This window comes from Poecilia formosa, unplaced genomic scaffold (genome assembly GCF_000485575.1).
Source record: "Poecilia formosa unplaced genomic scaffold, Poecilia_formosa-5.1.2 Scaffold477, whole genome shotgun sequence".
In the NCBI taxonomy this organism is placed as follows: domain Eukaryota; kingdom Metazoa; phylum Chordata; class Actinopteri; order Cyprinodontiformes; family Poeciliidae; genus Poecilia; species Poecilia formosa.
This window is the reverse complement of record NW_006800416.1, coordinates 43,981-58,964: the sequence shown is the minus strand read 5'-3', so window position 1 is coordinate 58,964 and position 14,984 is coordinate 43,981. Positions and strand designations below refer to the sequence as shown.

Below are 14,984 nucleotides of genomic sequence, written 5' to 3'. Positions count from 1 at the left end.
CTCAAAAAATTAGCATGTGATAAAGTTCATTATTTTCCATAATGTAATGATAAAAATTAAACTGTCATATATTTTAGATTCATTGCACACCAACTGAAATATTTCTGGTCTTTTATTGTTTTAATACAGATAATTTTGGCATACAGCTCACGAAAACCCAAAATACCTGTCTCAAAAAATTAGCATATTTCATCCAACCAATAAAAGAAATGCGTTTTAATACCAAAGAAGTTAACCTTCAAATACTTATGTTAAGTTATGCATTCAATACTTGGTCAGGAATCCTTTTGCAGCCTTCAATGCGGTGTGGCATGGAGGCAATCAGCCTGAGGTGTTAGGGTTAGGGTCTATAGGTCTTCTGTTGTATTCTAAGCAAATATTGGATAAAAAACATCTCTCAACACTCTAGAACAGAATACGCCTCCATGTTAACATGAGAAAAAAAAAATCAATTTCATATCTCCACATTACAGGAAAGCATGAAAGAGTTAAAAATCAGATTTGATTAAAGAGGAAATAATTATTTTATAATTTTGATAAAACTGTTAAGTAGCTGCTTGTTGAATCAGGAAGTAACTTAATTTCACTACAACCATTTTGATTTACAGAGAACCAGTCCACAATTAAACAATACTTATTCCTTGCTATGCTAACTAGCCTTAGCAACTGAGCTGTTGCCAAATGATTGACAGCACTAAGACCCGCCTTCTGGCTCCAATTGGTTGTTTCTAGTTTTTAGATGATCCCTCTCATTCCACATTGTCACATGTTGACTGTTTCAACAAATATGTAAAAAAAATGTTTTACAAAAGTCACATACTGCACATTTATGGTGAAGGCCAAACCCCTGAGAACCTGTTTGGACTTTATCATCTCTTTAATTACAGTCAGATTAAAAATAAATAAATACCACAGACAGCACTCTGAAAAATACCAGAGACCGGAAGGTTTTTATACAATAACTTTATGTACACTTTTACACTTCATTAACAAAACAGCCATCTACAATAACTGGGATAGTGCTCTTCAGGAAGAGGATTCTGTCTCCAACATAATGCTTCCATCAAGTGGCTCTGCTCCTTTTTTATTTGGTAAGTTATTGCTGTCCTTCACTTCCAACAGTCTCTGCTATAATCCAGTGTTTGAGTCATCGTCCTATGAATGTGCTGCTGTAGAAAAATAACCTGCTGCGCCTGGCGGGACCTGGGCCTTCGTCTCGAGTGAAGGCAGCGGATGCTAAAAGGTCAACAGGAATCCAAATAGAAAAACCCCCATCAAACGGTCAACATGGCCGAAGTTGCTCCCTCTTTAGCTGAACCTGTACAACCTGCCGTCTCCTACTGGCATATAAAAACATTTCGGTCGTCTGGATTCTTTAATTGAACATGTCCCCAAGAGTTCCTGGTTGAAAACATCATACATTTATAAGTTTACTGCATATATGTGTGTGTATATATATATATATATACATATCTGTTTATTTATATATATATATGTATACATACACACACACACACAGCCTCTTTATTTTGGTTTTCTGTGGTCGCCGACAAGCAGACGCTCCCTTGTGCTGTGTGGATCAGCGTTCTCAAAAGACAAGGCGAGGCCCGGCCACACATCTGTTGTCACGGCGACGCATTTTTTTTGTTGTTTTTTTTTCTTGTGCATGCAATTCATGACTGGAGGTGCTGTACTCTTGGCAGAAGGTAGGCACAGTCTGTAGAGTTTGACTCGATGTATGACATGATCCATTCATACACACATCCAACAATCAAGAAAAAACAAAGGCACTCTGGGAAGGACTGGGGTACGTGTGTGTGTATGTGTGCGTGTGTGTGCGCGCTGCGACGCTGCACTAAAAAAAAATGTTACATCACATCCACAATCGAATTAATGGCATCAGGTCTCACCCTTAGTGAGTGTGTGTGTGTGTGTGTGTGTGTGTGTGTGTGTGTACATTCCTTAGAAGGAGTCCGTCTGCTCTGCAGTCCGGTTTTTAAGATGTCACTTCATCAAAAACTCTCTCGGCGCCGCAGGTGTCGTCATACAGAGGGGTAGAAACAAAGCAAGTAAAAAGAAACATTCAGCTGAGTGGAGGATCCTGGGAGGCGGACGGATCCTGCTGAGCGTAGTGGGATGCAGAGGGGAGGGGGTGCGGGGCACGGAGGGCGTCTTCAGAATGATGGGAGTATTCGGGGATTGGTTCCCAGTGGTTACTTCACGCAGAGGAGGCCGCCCACGTTGGCCACGAACTCCTCCAGGCTCTTCAGGAAGGCCACCTTCTGCTTGCGGTCCATGGTGGGCGGCGTGCTGCTGGCCGTCAGCTTGTTGAAGGCGTCGGCCAGCCGCTGGTAGATCACGGCGTCCCTCTGGGAGGAGAGCAGGGTCTCCACCAGCTCCGAGTACTCCGCCTGAAACCAGGAGCGGCAGAGTGGAGGAGCCAGGAAGGAGAAATCAGGGTTTCTGCAGGTTTCATCTGCTCACATTTAAGGCTGTTTAAGAATTATATTAATATAGCATTTTGTATCATGGTAGCACCAAGCTTCTTTTTTTTTTTTTTTTTTGGTGGCTTGTACAGGTTAGCATCAGACGTGATGAAGCTAGCTAGCCAGAAAGAGTTTGTTAGCAGCTAGGTAGCGGTAGCCTCACCCGTCTCAGAACATAATCATGATGTCTGCGGCGACTCAAACTTTTACCTGACAGAAAATTCCCACCAGAAAAAATAAATCACGTAGCACAGTCAGGTCACAACAAAATGTCAGACTGTGATTAACGTATTTAAGACCAACTTACATTTTTAAAGCTGAATTTAAGACATTTGGATATTTTTGAAGGATCTGTTGACGACCTGGGAATATTTTTGAACAAATGTCTCACAGTTTAAACCAAACTTTTTCCAGTTATAACAAGGTAAAATAAAGTTTTAAACTTAAATGCACAAAGTCAAAAGCGAAATAACAAGCTGTGCCTGATTATTCAGCTTTGCTCCGTTTATTTGACCCTAATAAAAATCTTTATGGTGGAAATTACAGCCAGACTTTATTGGTTCACTTGCTTGGTACAACAAACGTCTGGATATTGTGGAAAACACAAAGTTATGAAGTAAGCAAAGTGTAAATGTAAATATTTTGTCAATATTGATCTAAATTCTAACAGAAAACCGATAAATGACGTTCTGAATAAACATGGAGTCTGACGCGTCAACGACTCAAACAATCTGTTGCCTTTAACAGATTGTTTGAAAACACCAGCAGCCTCGTCGCCGTTCTGTGACGTTTCCTCACCTGATGCAGGCAGACGAGTGTGTAGAGAGCTTCCCCTGCCGCCACCGTCATCTCTGTGTTGTGTTTCTGCAGCACCAGCATGTCAAACACCAACTGCAGGCAGGAAACACGACATTCATCATCATAACGCTCATTAAATTTCCACAAACGCGACTCGCACCAAAGCAAATGTCTGGATGAAGCAAAATTCAAAAAGTAAAGTATTGTTTAAAAAAAAAAAAAAAACTCATTAAGCCGCATTACTTTAAGCAGAGACCGTCCAACATGTGCACAGTAAACATGCAAATTGTTTATTTTGAAATGGGACTTCCTGCCCAAGCAGTTCAAACTCAGCTCCAAGTTTGACCTGTTGGAGTTGCTGTAGAGGTTTTGAGGTTACAATGTAGCATTTACCAAGAAAAATGTTACTTTAAGTTCAGTATCTACTTGTTATTGCACCAGCGACATTAACACTTCCCATAGTCAGCCTAGCAGGCCCACGCTAGCCTTTAGTAGCGTTTCCTCTGACACGGCAGCCATGCTGCGTCTCCTACCTTGAGGAAGTGGCGCGTGGCGATGAAGAGGGGCGAGTCCTTCTCCTGGTTTTTGGCGCACTGTTCGGCCAGAGGAGACAGAGCCTCCAGACACAACTGGCTGACTTCTGAACTCATCCTACAGGGGGCGTTAAGGAGCTTCACCTGCTGACCGACTCACCTGCTCTAAACACTTTCCTGGAAAAGAGCTGTGGTTATTTTTTTTGGTGTGAAATCTATTCTAGATGTCGTAAAAGACAAGAAGTTAAAAGTGGGTGCAAAGAGGCTCAGAGGATACGAGGTCATTCCCAGCTCCAGTGAAAACATGAGGCTCTTAAAAAGGTCTTCAGGCAGCTGGGGGATCTTTTCTGGAAAGATCTCACAGATGAAGGTGATGAGCTTGTAGTACTGGTTACACAGAGAAGGAAACTGCAGGAAAAAGAAAAGAAAGGAGAGATGAGACATCGTCAGAATGAGATCTCAGAAGCCACCGTGTCTCCGTGTGGCGGCCATGTTGGCTCCTTTCACCTTCAGCAGGTCCTGAGACATGAGTGGAAGAACAATGTTGACGCCGTAGAGGACGACGTCCGCCGCGGAGACGGTCCGGCTCGACGCCGGCGTGCCCTGCTCCTGGTTTCGGAACACCTCATCTGGGAACACAGATGGTGGCGAGGTTTGAGGCGGAGCGTCGGCGGAGAGGCCCGACCCGCCGACGCTCGGAGGACAGGAGGACTCACCGTTGTCGCTGAAGTCGATGAACTCCTTGGAGAGCAGGTTGGTGAGCAGCTCCATGATGAGCAGCAGGTCCTGGTACTGGTCCTCCTCGGCCGTGGCGTCGCTGCGCTTCCTGCTCTGGTTGTTTTTGGAGTAGACCTGCAGCAGCGTCAGGCAGGCTTCGTACAGCTTCATGGACTTAGTCTGAGGAAACAGAAGCGATATTCTGTGGGTCTGGCTCTGTTTTCCTTTAGATTTCCTTCCTCACAGCCAACGCTGGAGACATAACAGACATAACATGATCTGTGGTGTCGGGCCTCACCTCCCCCAGGTAGCAGATCTGCTTGTGAGCCACTTCCACGAAAACCTCGATGATGAGGTTGATCGTTTCAGGCGTGTTGCTGTAAACCTGCAACATACAGACACAAAGACAAACACATTTCTCCTGACTCCAGTACAAACAGCTCCACCTAGTGAGAGGATTCTGCATTGCGATGTTTGTTTTTTTTAACATCAGGTGTTTTTATTAAGTTTATTCAGATTTCATAAGTCAGTGTGACAAATTGTTTGCATTTCACATTAATGCCATTTATGCTTTTTCAATATTTACGACAGAATACTTTAAATTCATTTGCTTCCTTCCTTCATCAAGTGTCAAAATGTGATCTTTGGATTTACTTTCAGGACAACCAATCAAATCGTCTTTGCTGTGAAGATCAATCCAGGATCATCAGGGATCATTTTAAAAATTTTGCGATCTGATGAACCAAGCTGATCAGGATCCGTCACTGATCCGCCGTTCGACACAGAATCAACACGCCGCGTCGTCTCTCACCTCCATGAGGCCGATGCAGCTGGACAGGAAGTCCATGAGGAAGGAGAAGAGCGAAGCCACGTTGTCTATCTGCGTCGCCTCGGCGATGCCGCACAGCGCCTCCAGTGTGGCGACTATTTCCCGTTTGACCGCCTCTTCCTGGCTGATCTGAGCGAAGTTCTCCTGGTTGATGAGGTTGAGGAAGCGCTGCTGCAGAGGATGAAGCACCTGGACGGAAACTTACGCAGTCAATTACCGCTGAGAGCGCAGGACGACTTGTCCACGTTAAAACATGTGATTCACATTAAGTTTATTTGCTTTTCTTAGTGCCTTTTAGAGAAAAAGGTTTACGAGACGATCAATTTTACTGCCAAAAGGATGACTTCACACGCACGCACGCACACACACACACACACACGCATGCAATTTGCAGAGTGAACAGATGAAACTCTTTAAGGATTTCATTAATGTGACTTTTGACCATTTAAACACATTTAAGAGGTCACATACTGATGTTGGACGACATGTCCTGGATCGCAGTCGTTGGTGTTCAGTGAGGCTGTGAGGTCAAGACTGTGAAGTCTAGTTAAGTCTGGAGCTACATGGGTGCTGTTAATGATTAACTTAGTAATCGGGTAATTTATCCAATACCATCGATACATTTATTTGTCTTCTACAGGATAAAAAACCCTTCGAGATTCAAGACATATTTTTCAAGGGAATCCTGGCCAAGAGTCGGCAACAAAGACCAAAAAATTCAACAGTTAAAAGAAAATATATAAAGCTATAAAAATGATTTAATTGGCCTCAAGAACCTTTAATTGAATTTTTCTAATATTTACTTTAATCGAATGATAAAAAACTTGATTAGTCTCAAGCTTGAAGTATGATTTTTTTTTAAGTGTGCATAAACAGATGAGAAAAATATTTCACATTAGTTTTAAAAATTAAAAAGGAAACTTATATTGAGGCATTTTACATCATCCTTCACTTTCAGTCTCAAGTTTGAAGGATAGAAAACTTTTATAAAACAGAAATTACTAATCAATTAATATCCCTAATCATATGAAGCTAGAAAAATACACTCTTTACTACACTATTTTTCAATTATTAAGTCTAAATAAATGAAATCTCACTTCATGATGTCCTCTCGTGTGTTTGTGTGTGTGTGTGTGTGTGTGTGTGTGTGTGTGTGTGTTGGTTTACCTCAGCCCAGTACTGCTGCTTGGTGTCGGAGTCCATGTTGGCGAAGCCTCCCAGGACCAGCGCCTTCATCAGGGATCTCTGCACGGAGCTGGACAGCAGGTGGAGCGGCGGGCTGCGGCTGGCGAACTGCTTCGCCAGGCTCCACCAGCCCTCACACTGCACCACGATGTTCGCCCTGACCAATCAGAGGGGCAGAGCGTGTCGCCACGGTGAGCCGCGTCCTTACAGGGGGTTTGACCCAACAGTTAGAGGACCCAGACCGGGTCCATTCAGCTGCACCTAACTGAGGTCAGTTACATCACCAACCTGCTTAAAGTGGTTAAAATGTTTAATTTTCAGAAGCTAAAAATTTAAGTATGGACGAAACGATTAATCGGATTAATTGAGAGTAAGTCAATTAATCATAATTAAGTAGATTAATCATGATTAATTGACTTACTTATTAATGATTAATCATCATGATTAATCACGATCGATCACAGTGATTAGTGTTTAATCATGACTAATTATGATTAATCATGACTGATTACTGAAATAATAATTAACTAATTTAGTAACTGGTTAATTGTTAACTAAAAAGGGGTCTGCTGTAAGAACAAACCCAAAATAGCAAAAATATCAAAACGGTACAATAATATGTAGATTTTATGTTAAGATAAGAAATCCTTCTTCGTCTCTAAATCTATCCAGAATCCCTCGAGTGGCACTTTTAACTTCAACTGGTTGAAATAATGAACAAAAATAAAGAAATAAAAATCTAGTAAGCAACTTTTGCCATCAAATTATTAACTGGCTGATTTAAAAATAGTCAGAGGATTAAAGGCTGTATTGATGCTAATGAAGTAGAAGGCGTAAGTATTTAAATATTTATTTTGTACGTTTTAGCTGCAGATGCATCTTTTGCTACAAATGATCAAACTACTGGAATGCTGAGATGCTGCACTTTAAGGCAAAGAAAAGTCTTATTTTCTTATTTAGAAAAAGGAAATGAAAATATTTGCTTTTTCTCAAGAACAAAATGTTTTCAATACTGTATAAAATAAGCTACACTGGTCAAAAGAAAAACCTGCAGAATGCCACTTATTTTTTAATCGATTACTAGAATGATCGTTAGCTGCAAAGATAAGAAAATGGAAGCACCTCATTTATGAAAGCTGATATTTGGGAAATGCGATGTGAAAACCTTCAGTTGGACCGAACACACAGAGAGCGTCTGGAACCGGGTCATGGAGAACTCACCTCTCCCTCTTTTCCACCAGCGTCACCAGCAGCTCCACCGTGTCGTTGGCCAGCTCCGTCTCTGAGCTCCACACCGACAGATTGTTAATCACCTTCTCCAGCAGATATCCCACAATCCACTGGGCTCCCTCCGTGTCTGCGCCGAACGCTGTGCTCAGAGGTATGCTGATCTGAGGAGAAGCAGCAGGGAAACGTTGAGGGGAGGCAGGCGGGCGGCGGGGGGGAAGGACGCAGGCGGCGGCGGCCCCACCTGCTCGTAGAGCTTCTCGTCCACCAGCAGGTACGACTTGGCCCAGCGCCGCAGGAACCACACGATGTCCTTCCCCATTTGAGGACTGAGAAGCTCCGTCAAGCTGGCTCTGGTCGCCCTGGACTCGACCTCTGACGTCCTCAGCACGGCAGACAGCAGCCTGCGACAGGACGACGACAGAAATGAAAACATTCGCCACCGGAGGACTTCAGCGGAATTATTCACTTATTTTCTGATGTTTTAGTTCCTCCAAATCATCAAGTTGTTTTTTTTTACTCTCTCAGTAAAGTCAGTTTCCAGTACTGTCATATTAATACGTATATGTTAATGACATGATGAGGCCACGTGATTATTCAACCAGGGCCGGATTCAGAAGCACGAAGGCCCCTAGAGGGGAACCGGTTTTGGCGCCTTATCTCAGGAAAAAAATTAAAATAAAATCAAATGTACAACTCTTGCAAATTACAGAAGATTTATAGGAAGTTGTACATATTTGCAGGTACAAATTGAATGATGGTTGGCTTAAAACGTCTGGCAGACATCTCTATGTTCGTTCCAAAATCAAGACAATTTTCAAATATTTGAGTTTGGTTTTGATTAATAAAAAATAGTTTAATAAAACACCACACCTGAAATCAGCCCTTGACTTTAATATGAGGAGCAATGTTTGTAAAACATCAGACGTTTACACAAAAATTATTTTTTGGGCCGCCCCCAAAACATAGGGCCCTGGGCTGCTGCCCCTGAAAGCCCCTCCTAAAGTCTGGCAATAGATCCAACACTAGGAACCAAAAACCCTCTTCATTACGACACACAGAGTGTTTATCTTTAGCTGCACGGTCTCATTTTATTAAAGTGAAACACTGATGTTTATATGACAAAAACGTAACATCTCTATAACTTGACAGAAAGTTATAATAGAAATATTGTTTTCTATTTAAATAAAAAGTCAGGATCTGGATCTGGAAATGATGCTACATCTACATTAAGAGAGTTTCAGAGGCAAAAACGACTCCTTTGCATCGGCTGTTAGGAAAAACGAGGAGATAAGAGAATTTGTTTTTCATTCAAAACCAGAACACTGATCAGAGTCAGACTGACTCAAAACCAAAGCTGCTGCAAAACGCAATTAATCGAATGATAAATAAAAATGCGGTCAACGACTTGTATTTTAATTATTAATATTTTCTTAAGTGTAATTTTATTTGAAGTGTTCATAATTAATTTTATTGACTTTTTTGGTTTTCTGTTTTATTCATCATTTTTAATATTTAAAGTATCTAATTGTTTTCTTTACAAAATTAGAGGCCATTTTCAACACATTACTTGAAAACTGTCTCAAAATAAACATTATTGTTTATTGTATGAATTTCTGGGACAATTTTACCGTCCAGTAGAATTTGTTATTGTGACACTCCTACTAAACAAATCCTGTTTCAAGTATTCATTATTTTACGTAATCTATTAATGCAGTCGTCATAAACCGTTATGATGAAATGTTTTGGATGTCATGTTTAGTTTACAGGATGTAAAATCCCATATTAATGTAAAATCGATGCTAGAAGAGCTTAAAGACCCGAAGGCGGAAACGAAACTCTCCAACCTCCAGTTAGCAAGCGAGTCACATTCCAACCGGACAATGAATGATCGGGCCTCGACAGACTGTCAGCATGTTGTTCTTAGAGTGTGTGTGTGTGTGTGTGTGTGTTTGCTTCACACACATTACGCAGAAGGACAGAGAGCTCAAAGCGGCTTACGGCTGCGTCTTCCCCGCCCGGGGACAGCCTGCCGTTTCACGTCGTTTGCAGAAAACAAAACCGCGCTGACATTTACGAGGCCGAGGTCGGCCGTCCGCGATCAGGAAACCCGACGCGTTCGGCCGGCGGTCACTACGATCCGCTGACATGGCTGTCATTCCTCCCCCTTGACACACACACACACACACACACACACTTCTCCTCTGCTGAAAGAGCAATCCAACAAGACACAGCAGCACGATGACCTTCAAAAGACAATAACACCGGCTGCTTGGAGTGTCTATTGTCGTCACGGCGATTACCAGAGCGGTTGCCAAGATCCCTGAGCAGGACAAGGTCTCCGACACCGCGTGCTAATTGTTACTGAAATAATAAATCCTGCCTCATCACACAAACTACAGTCCAACTTTCTGCTGGGGTTTATGTCAGCTTAAGAACTGGACCGCGCTCAGGTTTCGCCGCCTCGTCTTTTACAATTTCTCCTAAGACTGAAAAGTACAGAATATTAAAGGGAAAGCTAAAAGCTAATTGTGCTGCTCAATGCATAAATGTCAAATTTAACAGGAAAAAAACAGATGAGTTGGGAAAAAAATAAAGTAATTTATAGTTAGTGGTTTTTAAATAAATGCTAAAGGGACAAACTGGAATCTGACTAAAAGAACATATTTATATCACTGATATAAGTTTTCTGGCCGATCACAGATATTGAAAAAGCCTGACCTGCTGATTCTGATTTTGGCTGATACTTTGTCTAAAAAGGTGCTAAATATCAGGACTGAACCGATTAATAGAGTCAATCGGGATTTTTGAAATAACCGTGCTCTAATTTAGTAATCGATTAATCTCTAAATGGAGCATTCAGACTCAAAAAAACGGCTCTTCATGAAAGAACAACAAAGTAAACAAGTCAAAGTAATACAAAAAATATAAGTTTTGCATTTAAGATGAAAAACCCTCTAGGTGAATTTCTTCTACCCAGAAATCAGTGGGGCAGTTTTAGCTTCACCTGGTTCAAATTCTGCAAATAAAATAAGCTATTAAGCAACTTTATGCTATCAAATTATTAACTGATTAATCTAAAAAAATAATCACCAGATCAGTCCTGCTGTACTGATGTTAATTCCAGCAGAAAGCTGGAGCTTTTTTATTTTTTGCTTCCGTTGTTACAAATTATCAAGTGTTAGGTTGGAGGAACGCTACTTTATTACATTTTAGGCAGTAAAATGTGTTTTCTTATTTAAAAAAGGAATGGAATTACATATTTGCATGTTTTAATGTCTTTCTAATATTGAATAAAAAAGGCTCAAGTGGTTGGATAAAAAATAGATTTGGAGAATCTTTTTGGACTAATCATTAGAATAATCAATTACAAAATAAAAATGTTGGTAACAGAGGGGATAACTATGATGAGACGCTGATTTTCAAACTTTTTATTTTGCAGATTAATTTTATGTTAATTAATCAGCCAAGTTAAGGAAATCGGGTCCCGTTTACTGGTGCACCTCTTGCTAAAAGCTTTAGGTGTGTGGGACTCCAACCAGCCGACACCTGATCCCAAAAAACACTGAGCGTGTTCATCCATCAAAGCCCGACAGTGAACTCTGCGAACTCTGACCCCGCCAGGCCCAGGAGCCCGACAGGACCAGCGGCGCTACCTGATGACGGAGTCTGTGCGGTTGCAGCCCGGTATGGAGGAGGCCTTCTCGCCCGGGGAGCCGAGGATCTGCAGCGTGGTGTTGATGTCGACCTCTGTGGAGTGTTTAATGGAGAACTCCATCACCTCGGAGGGGATCATCGGCGTTTCGCCCTGAGGATCGTCGGCCAGCAGGTAACCTGGAGAGAGAGGGAGAGCACAAGAACACATCCGATTTTCAACATAAACATTTGACTTTTACTTTGTCGATGTTTTTTACAGCTACTGACATCTCAAACTGGTAAATTATTCGTTCAGTTTTCACTTTTCAAGTATTTTCAAACTTTTCCAGCACTTCACTTTGGAGACAGAAATAATACAAATAAAAAAAAAAAGTTTTACTTCACGATTATATATTATTTATTACTGCTTAGTATTAATAATGTCTTGTGATAGTACATTACATTCTACATAAACTAAAATATGATGAAATTTGTTTTGAACCGTTTTTCCACACACTCTCCACACCCGACTGCGCCGAGAACAAAACACTGATTTTACAAAATTTAAAAAGAAATCTGTTTTTATTGGGGGCATAAAAAATGTCTGGTTTCAACTATAAAAAAAAAAAAATGTTTCCAAATCCAGACTTTTAATCAGGTGTTAGATTGAACGTCATTACAAAACCGTGCAGTTTGAAAATCAAGGACTTTCAAGGACTCCATACAGAAATCAAGCACTTTCCAAGCATGTATTATTATTAAAAAGTAGCACATGTCTATAATCCTGGGTTATTATGTGTGTATGGATATGCAGAGTTCTGCTGTACTCTATAAAAACATTGTAAAAACAATTAAAGTGGATCTCCTCTGTAAAGACGCCACACCCAGTCTAGAGTGTAAGTAAACGGGCCGTAAACCTCAATAAAGCTTTGAACTGCTCTGCAGACGCAGACTGCATGTCACAAACCCGCAGCACAGGGTTGGTTTCTCTGTTATAAATATAACCAGTAAAGTTTAATAAACTGCACTGGAAAAGTCATTTCTGACTTTAATAAAACATTTCTCTTGTAGACGTGCGGAACATGACTCCTTGTTAAAGTCTAAAGAGCTCGGATCTGACTTTATGTGCAGCTTTTTGTGGACTGGGTTTGGGATTTTCTCTGCTGTGAAGCCACTTCTGATCTGAAAAGTCGCTGCAGGCCGGAGCGGAGGTGAGCGCGGCAGATCGGAGCAGAAACCGGCGCTGAATTAAATCCGTGTTTTGTTTTGAGAAGCAGCTGCTGACCTGAGACCAGTATGAGCCAGTGGATGTCCTCGTACAGGTCGTCCAGGACTTTGCGGTCCACGGACCCCAGGTCGGTGGAGGCCATGAGGTGCTGCTGGGTCCTCTGGAGCTGGCCGTGCAGCCGGTTCACCCGGTCCTCCAGCAGGCTGCGGAGCGGGGAAGACAGACAGAAAGAAGGAAATGAGTTTTTTGTGAAAGCAAATAAATAAATTATAAATATTTCTAAATATAAATCTAAATATTTCTCTCCAGTCACAAAAATTCTTCTGGTTATGTCTCATTCACATTCATATGTAATAAATACATTTATCTCTATTTTACCCTTTTATCACTGCCAAACAGCTGAAGCTCATCAAAAGAAAGCACACTTTAGCTTTTCAATTGGATTTAGGGCTGGACTTGGACTAGGCCGTTGTAGCAAATAAAAATGGTTTCTTCTGAACCAGGGAGGGTCAAAGTGGGGCGACCTGAGCTGATTTTGTGTGCCGAACAATTCAAGACTAAATGAGGACAAAACTACAAGTTTAAATTTAAATATACTTACAGAAATGTTAGACGCAACATAAAGTGATTATCTCTGCAAATACTTTTGGTTTCCTTCTATTTTCATTTTCTATCATTTTCCCATAATGTCACCTTCCTAAAATAATAGTCCTTTTTTGCCAAGAGATTCTGACTAATAAATCAGTAAATAAAAATCGTCTTTTTTCTATCGCCTAAAAATGACTTGGGCAAAAAACAAAAACAAAAAAAAAACATAACTTTTGTCAAAAAATATTATTTTATTTTAGACAGTATTATAAGTTATAACGTCTTATTCCACTGGCAGATTATTTCACTTCAAACTAGTACTTTTTAAAATCAGTACTAAGGAATTATTGACTTAAAACAGGCTCCTACATTTAGCTGAAAAGTTACTTGTAAGTCAGTTTTGTCTTATTTTAAATGTAGTCAGACATCTGCACTAAAAACTAGACAAAAGAAATAACTTGGTAAGATTTTTTTTGTGCATCGTTAGAGGTTGTAATTCCAACGTGACAAGATGTGAAAAGGTTCCAGGGAAACCTTCGGCGGGTCCTGCATGGCCGCCCAGATAGTCATCACTCGGTTTGTCACCTTGTGAGCAGGGGGATGCAGTGGTCCGCCGCCACGCGTCCCAGCGTGCCGATGCTGGACAGCTGGTCTGAGAACAGCTCCCTGTCGTCCTCCTGCAGCTCGTTGATCTCCTCCTCCTCGTGGGACGATATGCCGTTTACAGACTGCTCCAGCAAAAATAATAAGAAAAGGTTAGAAAAGAAAAAATAAGGAAGGAATGGGATCGACAGGATGACTCTCGGGCGCCGTGTCGTCTCACCAGGTTCCGCGTGCCGTCGGGAGCCGCCAGGTGACACTGAATGTAGGAGTTGAAGACCTGGATGGCGGGCTGGACGAAGCAGCCGCGGGGAAAGTGCTCCTCGTCCTGGACGAGCGTGAGCCACGACTCCAGCAGCTTGTCGTACGCCTCCATGTAAACCATGTCGTCTTTGTCCAGCTGAGAGGACGAAGGCAAACAAACATGGCGTCAAAATTCACTGCAAGAACTTGACACCGACGGTCCAAAACCATCAGGTCGAGTGTTTGTTTTTTTAAAGCCGGCATCAGTGCTGCGTATTAAGGGTTTATATATTCTCAAGCACTTTAAAAGCATTTGTCAAGTTTCCAAACTTTTCCAGCTCCACACTTTGGAGATAAAAATGTAATCTTAAAGAAAAAAAAAGTTTAATTCACTATCATATGATGCCATTTATTACTTACCGACTTAATAGTGTAATTAATTACTCAGTTACTATTAACAATGTCTTGTGACAGGAACTACATTCTACAGCAGGAATAAAGTAAATTAAAATGCAACAACAATGGTTTTGAAACGTCTCTCATACACTCTTTACGTCTGACTGGCATTAAAACAAAACACTAACAAAAGTTAATCTCCCAGCTTCAATAACTTGAATGTATAAAATATAAGACAACCTTTATTTCAGCTACACAGACCAATTATTATCCCAATTAGTTAAATGAGCAAAATATTAATCATATTAAAACAACTTCAATAAATTGTGTCCGTGCTCAAATTAAACGCTCAAAAACAAACATTTGAAACCAGATATTTACATAAAAAACATTTTTCTCTCACTGTATGAAGTAAAATCAGACCAAACTTCTCTGGTTTTAGGTTAGTTATAATTGCCAACATGATTGTAATTCGCTAAATGCCAGAAAACAAAGCAAGAACTTTTTTTTTTAAAGAG

General features: G+C 41.1%; 1 protein-coding gene across 1 annotated transcript in view; it reads right to left on the bottom strand.

The window, feature by feature from the left end:
* Positions 1-931: 931 nt before the first annotated feature.
* The window catches only part of xpo4 (exportin 4), a 50,517-nt gene continuing 36,464 nt past the window's right edge, over positions 932-14,984 (bottom strand). The window contains exons 10-24 of the mRNA XM_007578390.2: positions 14,051-14,227; positions 13,813-13,955; positions 12,697-12,842; positions 11,432-11,609; positions 8,020-8,179; positions 7,770-7,939; positions 6,531-6,705; positions 5,346-5,552; positions 4,833-4,919; positions 4,534-4,714; positions 4,325-4,446; positions 4,095-4,225; positions 3,818-3,935; positions 3,285-3,377; positions 932-2,411 (exon numbers count right to left, since the gene is read on the bottom strand). Of these exons, the coding sequence (XP_007578452.1) occupies positions 2,214-2,411; positions 3,285-3,377; positions 3,818-3,935; positions 4,095-4,225; positions 4,325-4,446; positions 4,534-4,714; positions 4,833-4,919; positions 5,346-5,552; positions 6,531-6,705; positions 7,770-7,939; positions 8,020-8,179; positions 11,432-11,609; positions 12,697-12,842; positions 13,813-13,955; positions 14,051-14,227 (2,286 nt within the window). The 3' untranslated portion in view covers positions 932-2,213. The remainder of the gene's footprint in view (positions 2,412-3,284; positions 3,378-3,817; positions 3,936-4,094; positions 4,226-4,324; positions 4,447-4,533; positions 4,715-4,832; positions 4,920-5,345; positions 5,553-6,530; positions 6,706-7,769; positions 7,940-8,019; positions 8,180-11,431; positions 11,610-12,696; positions 12,843-13,812; positions 13,956-14,050; positions 14,228-14,984) is intronic.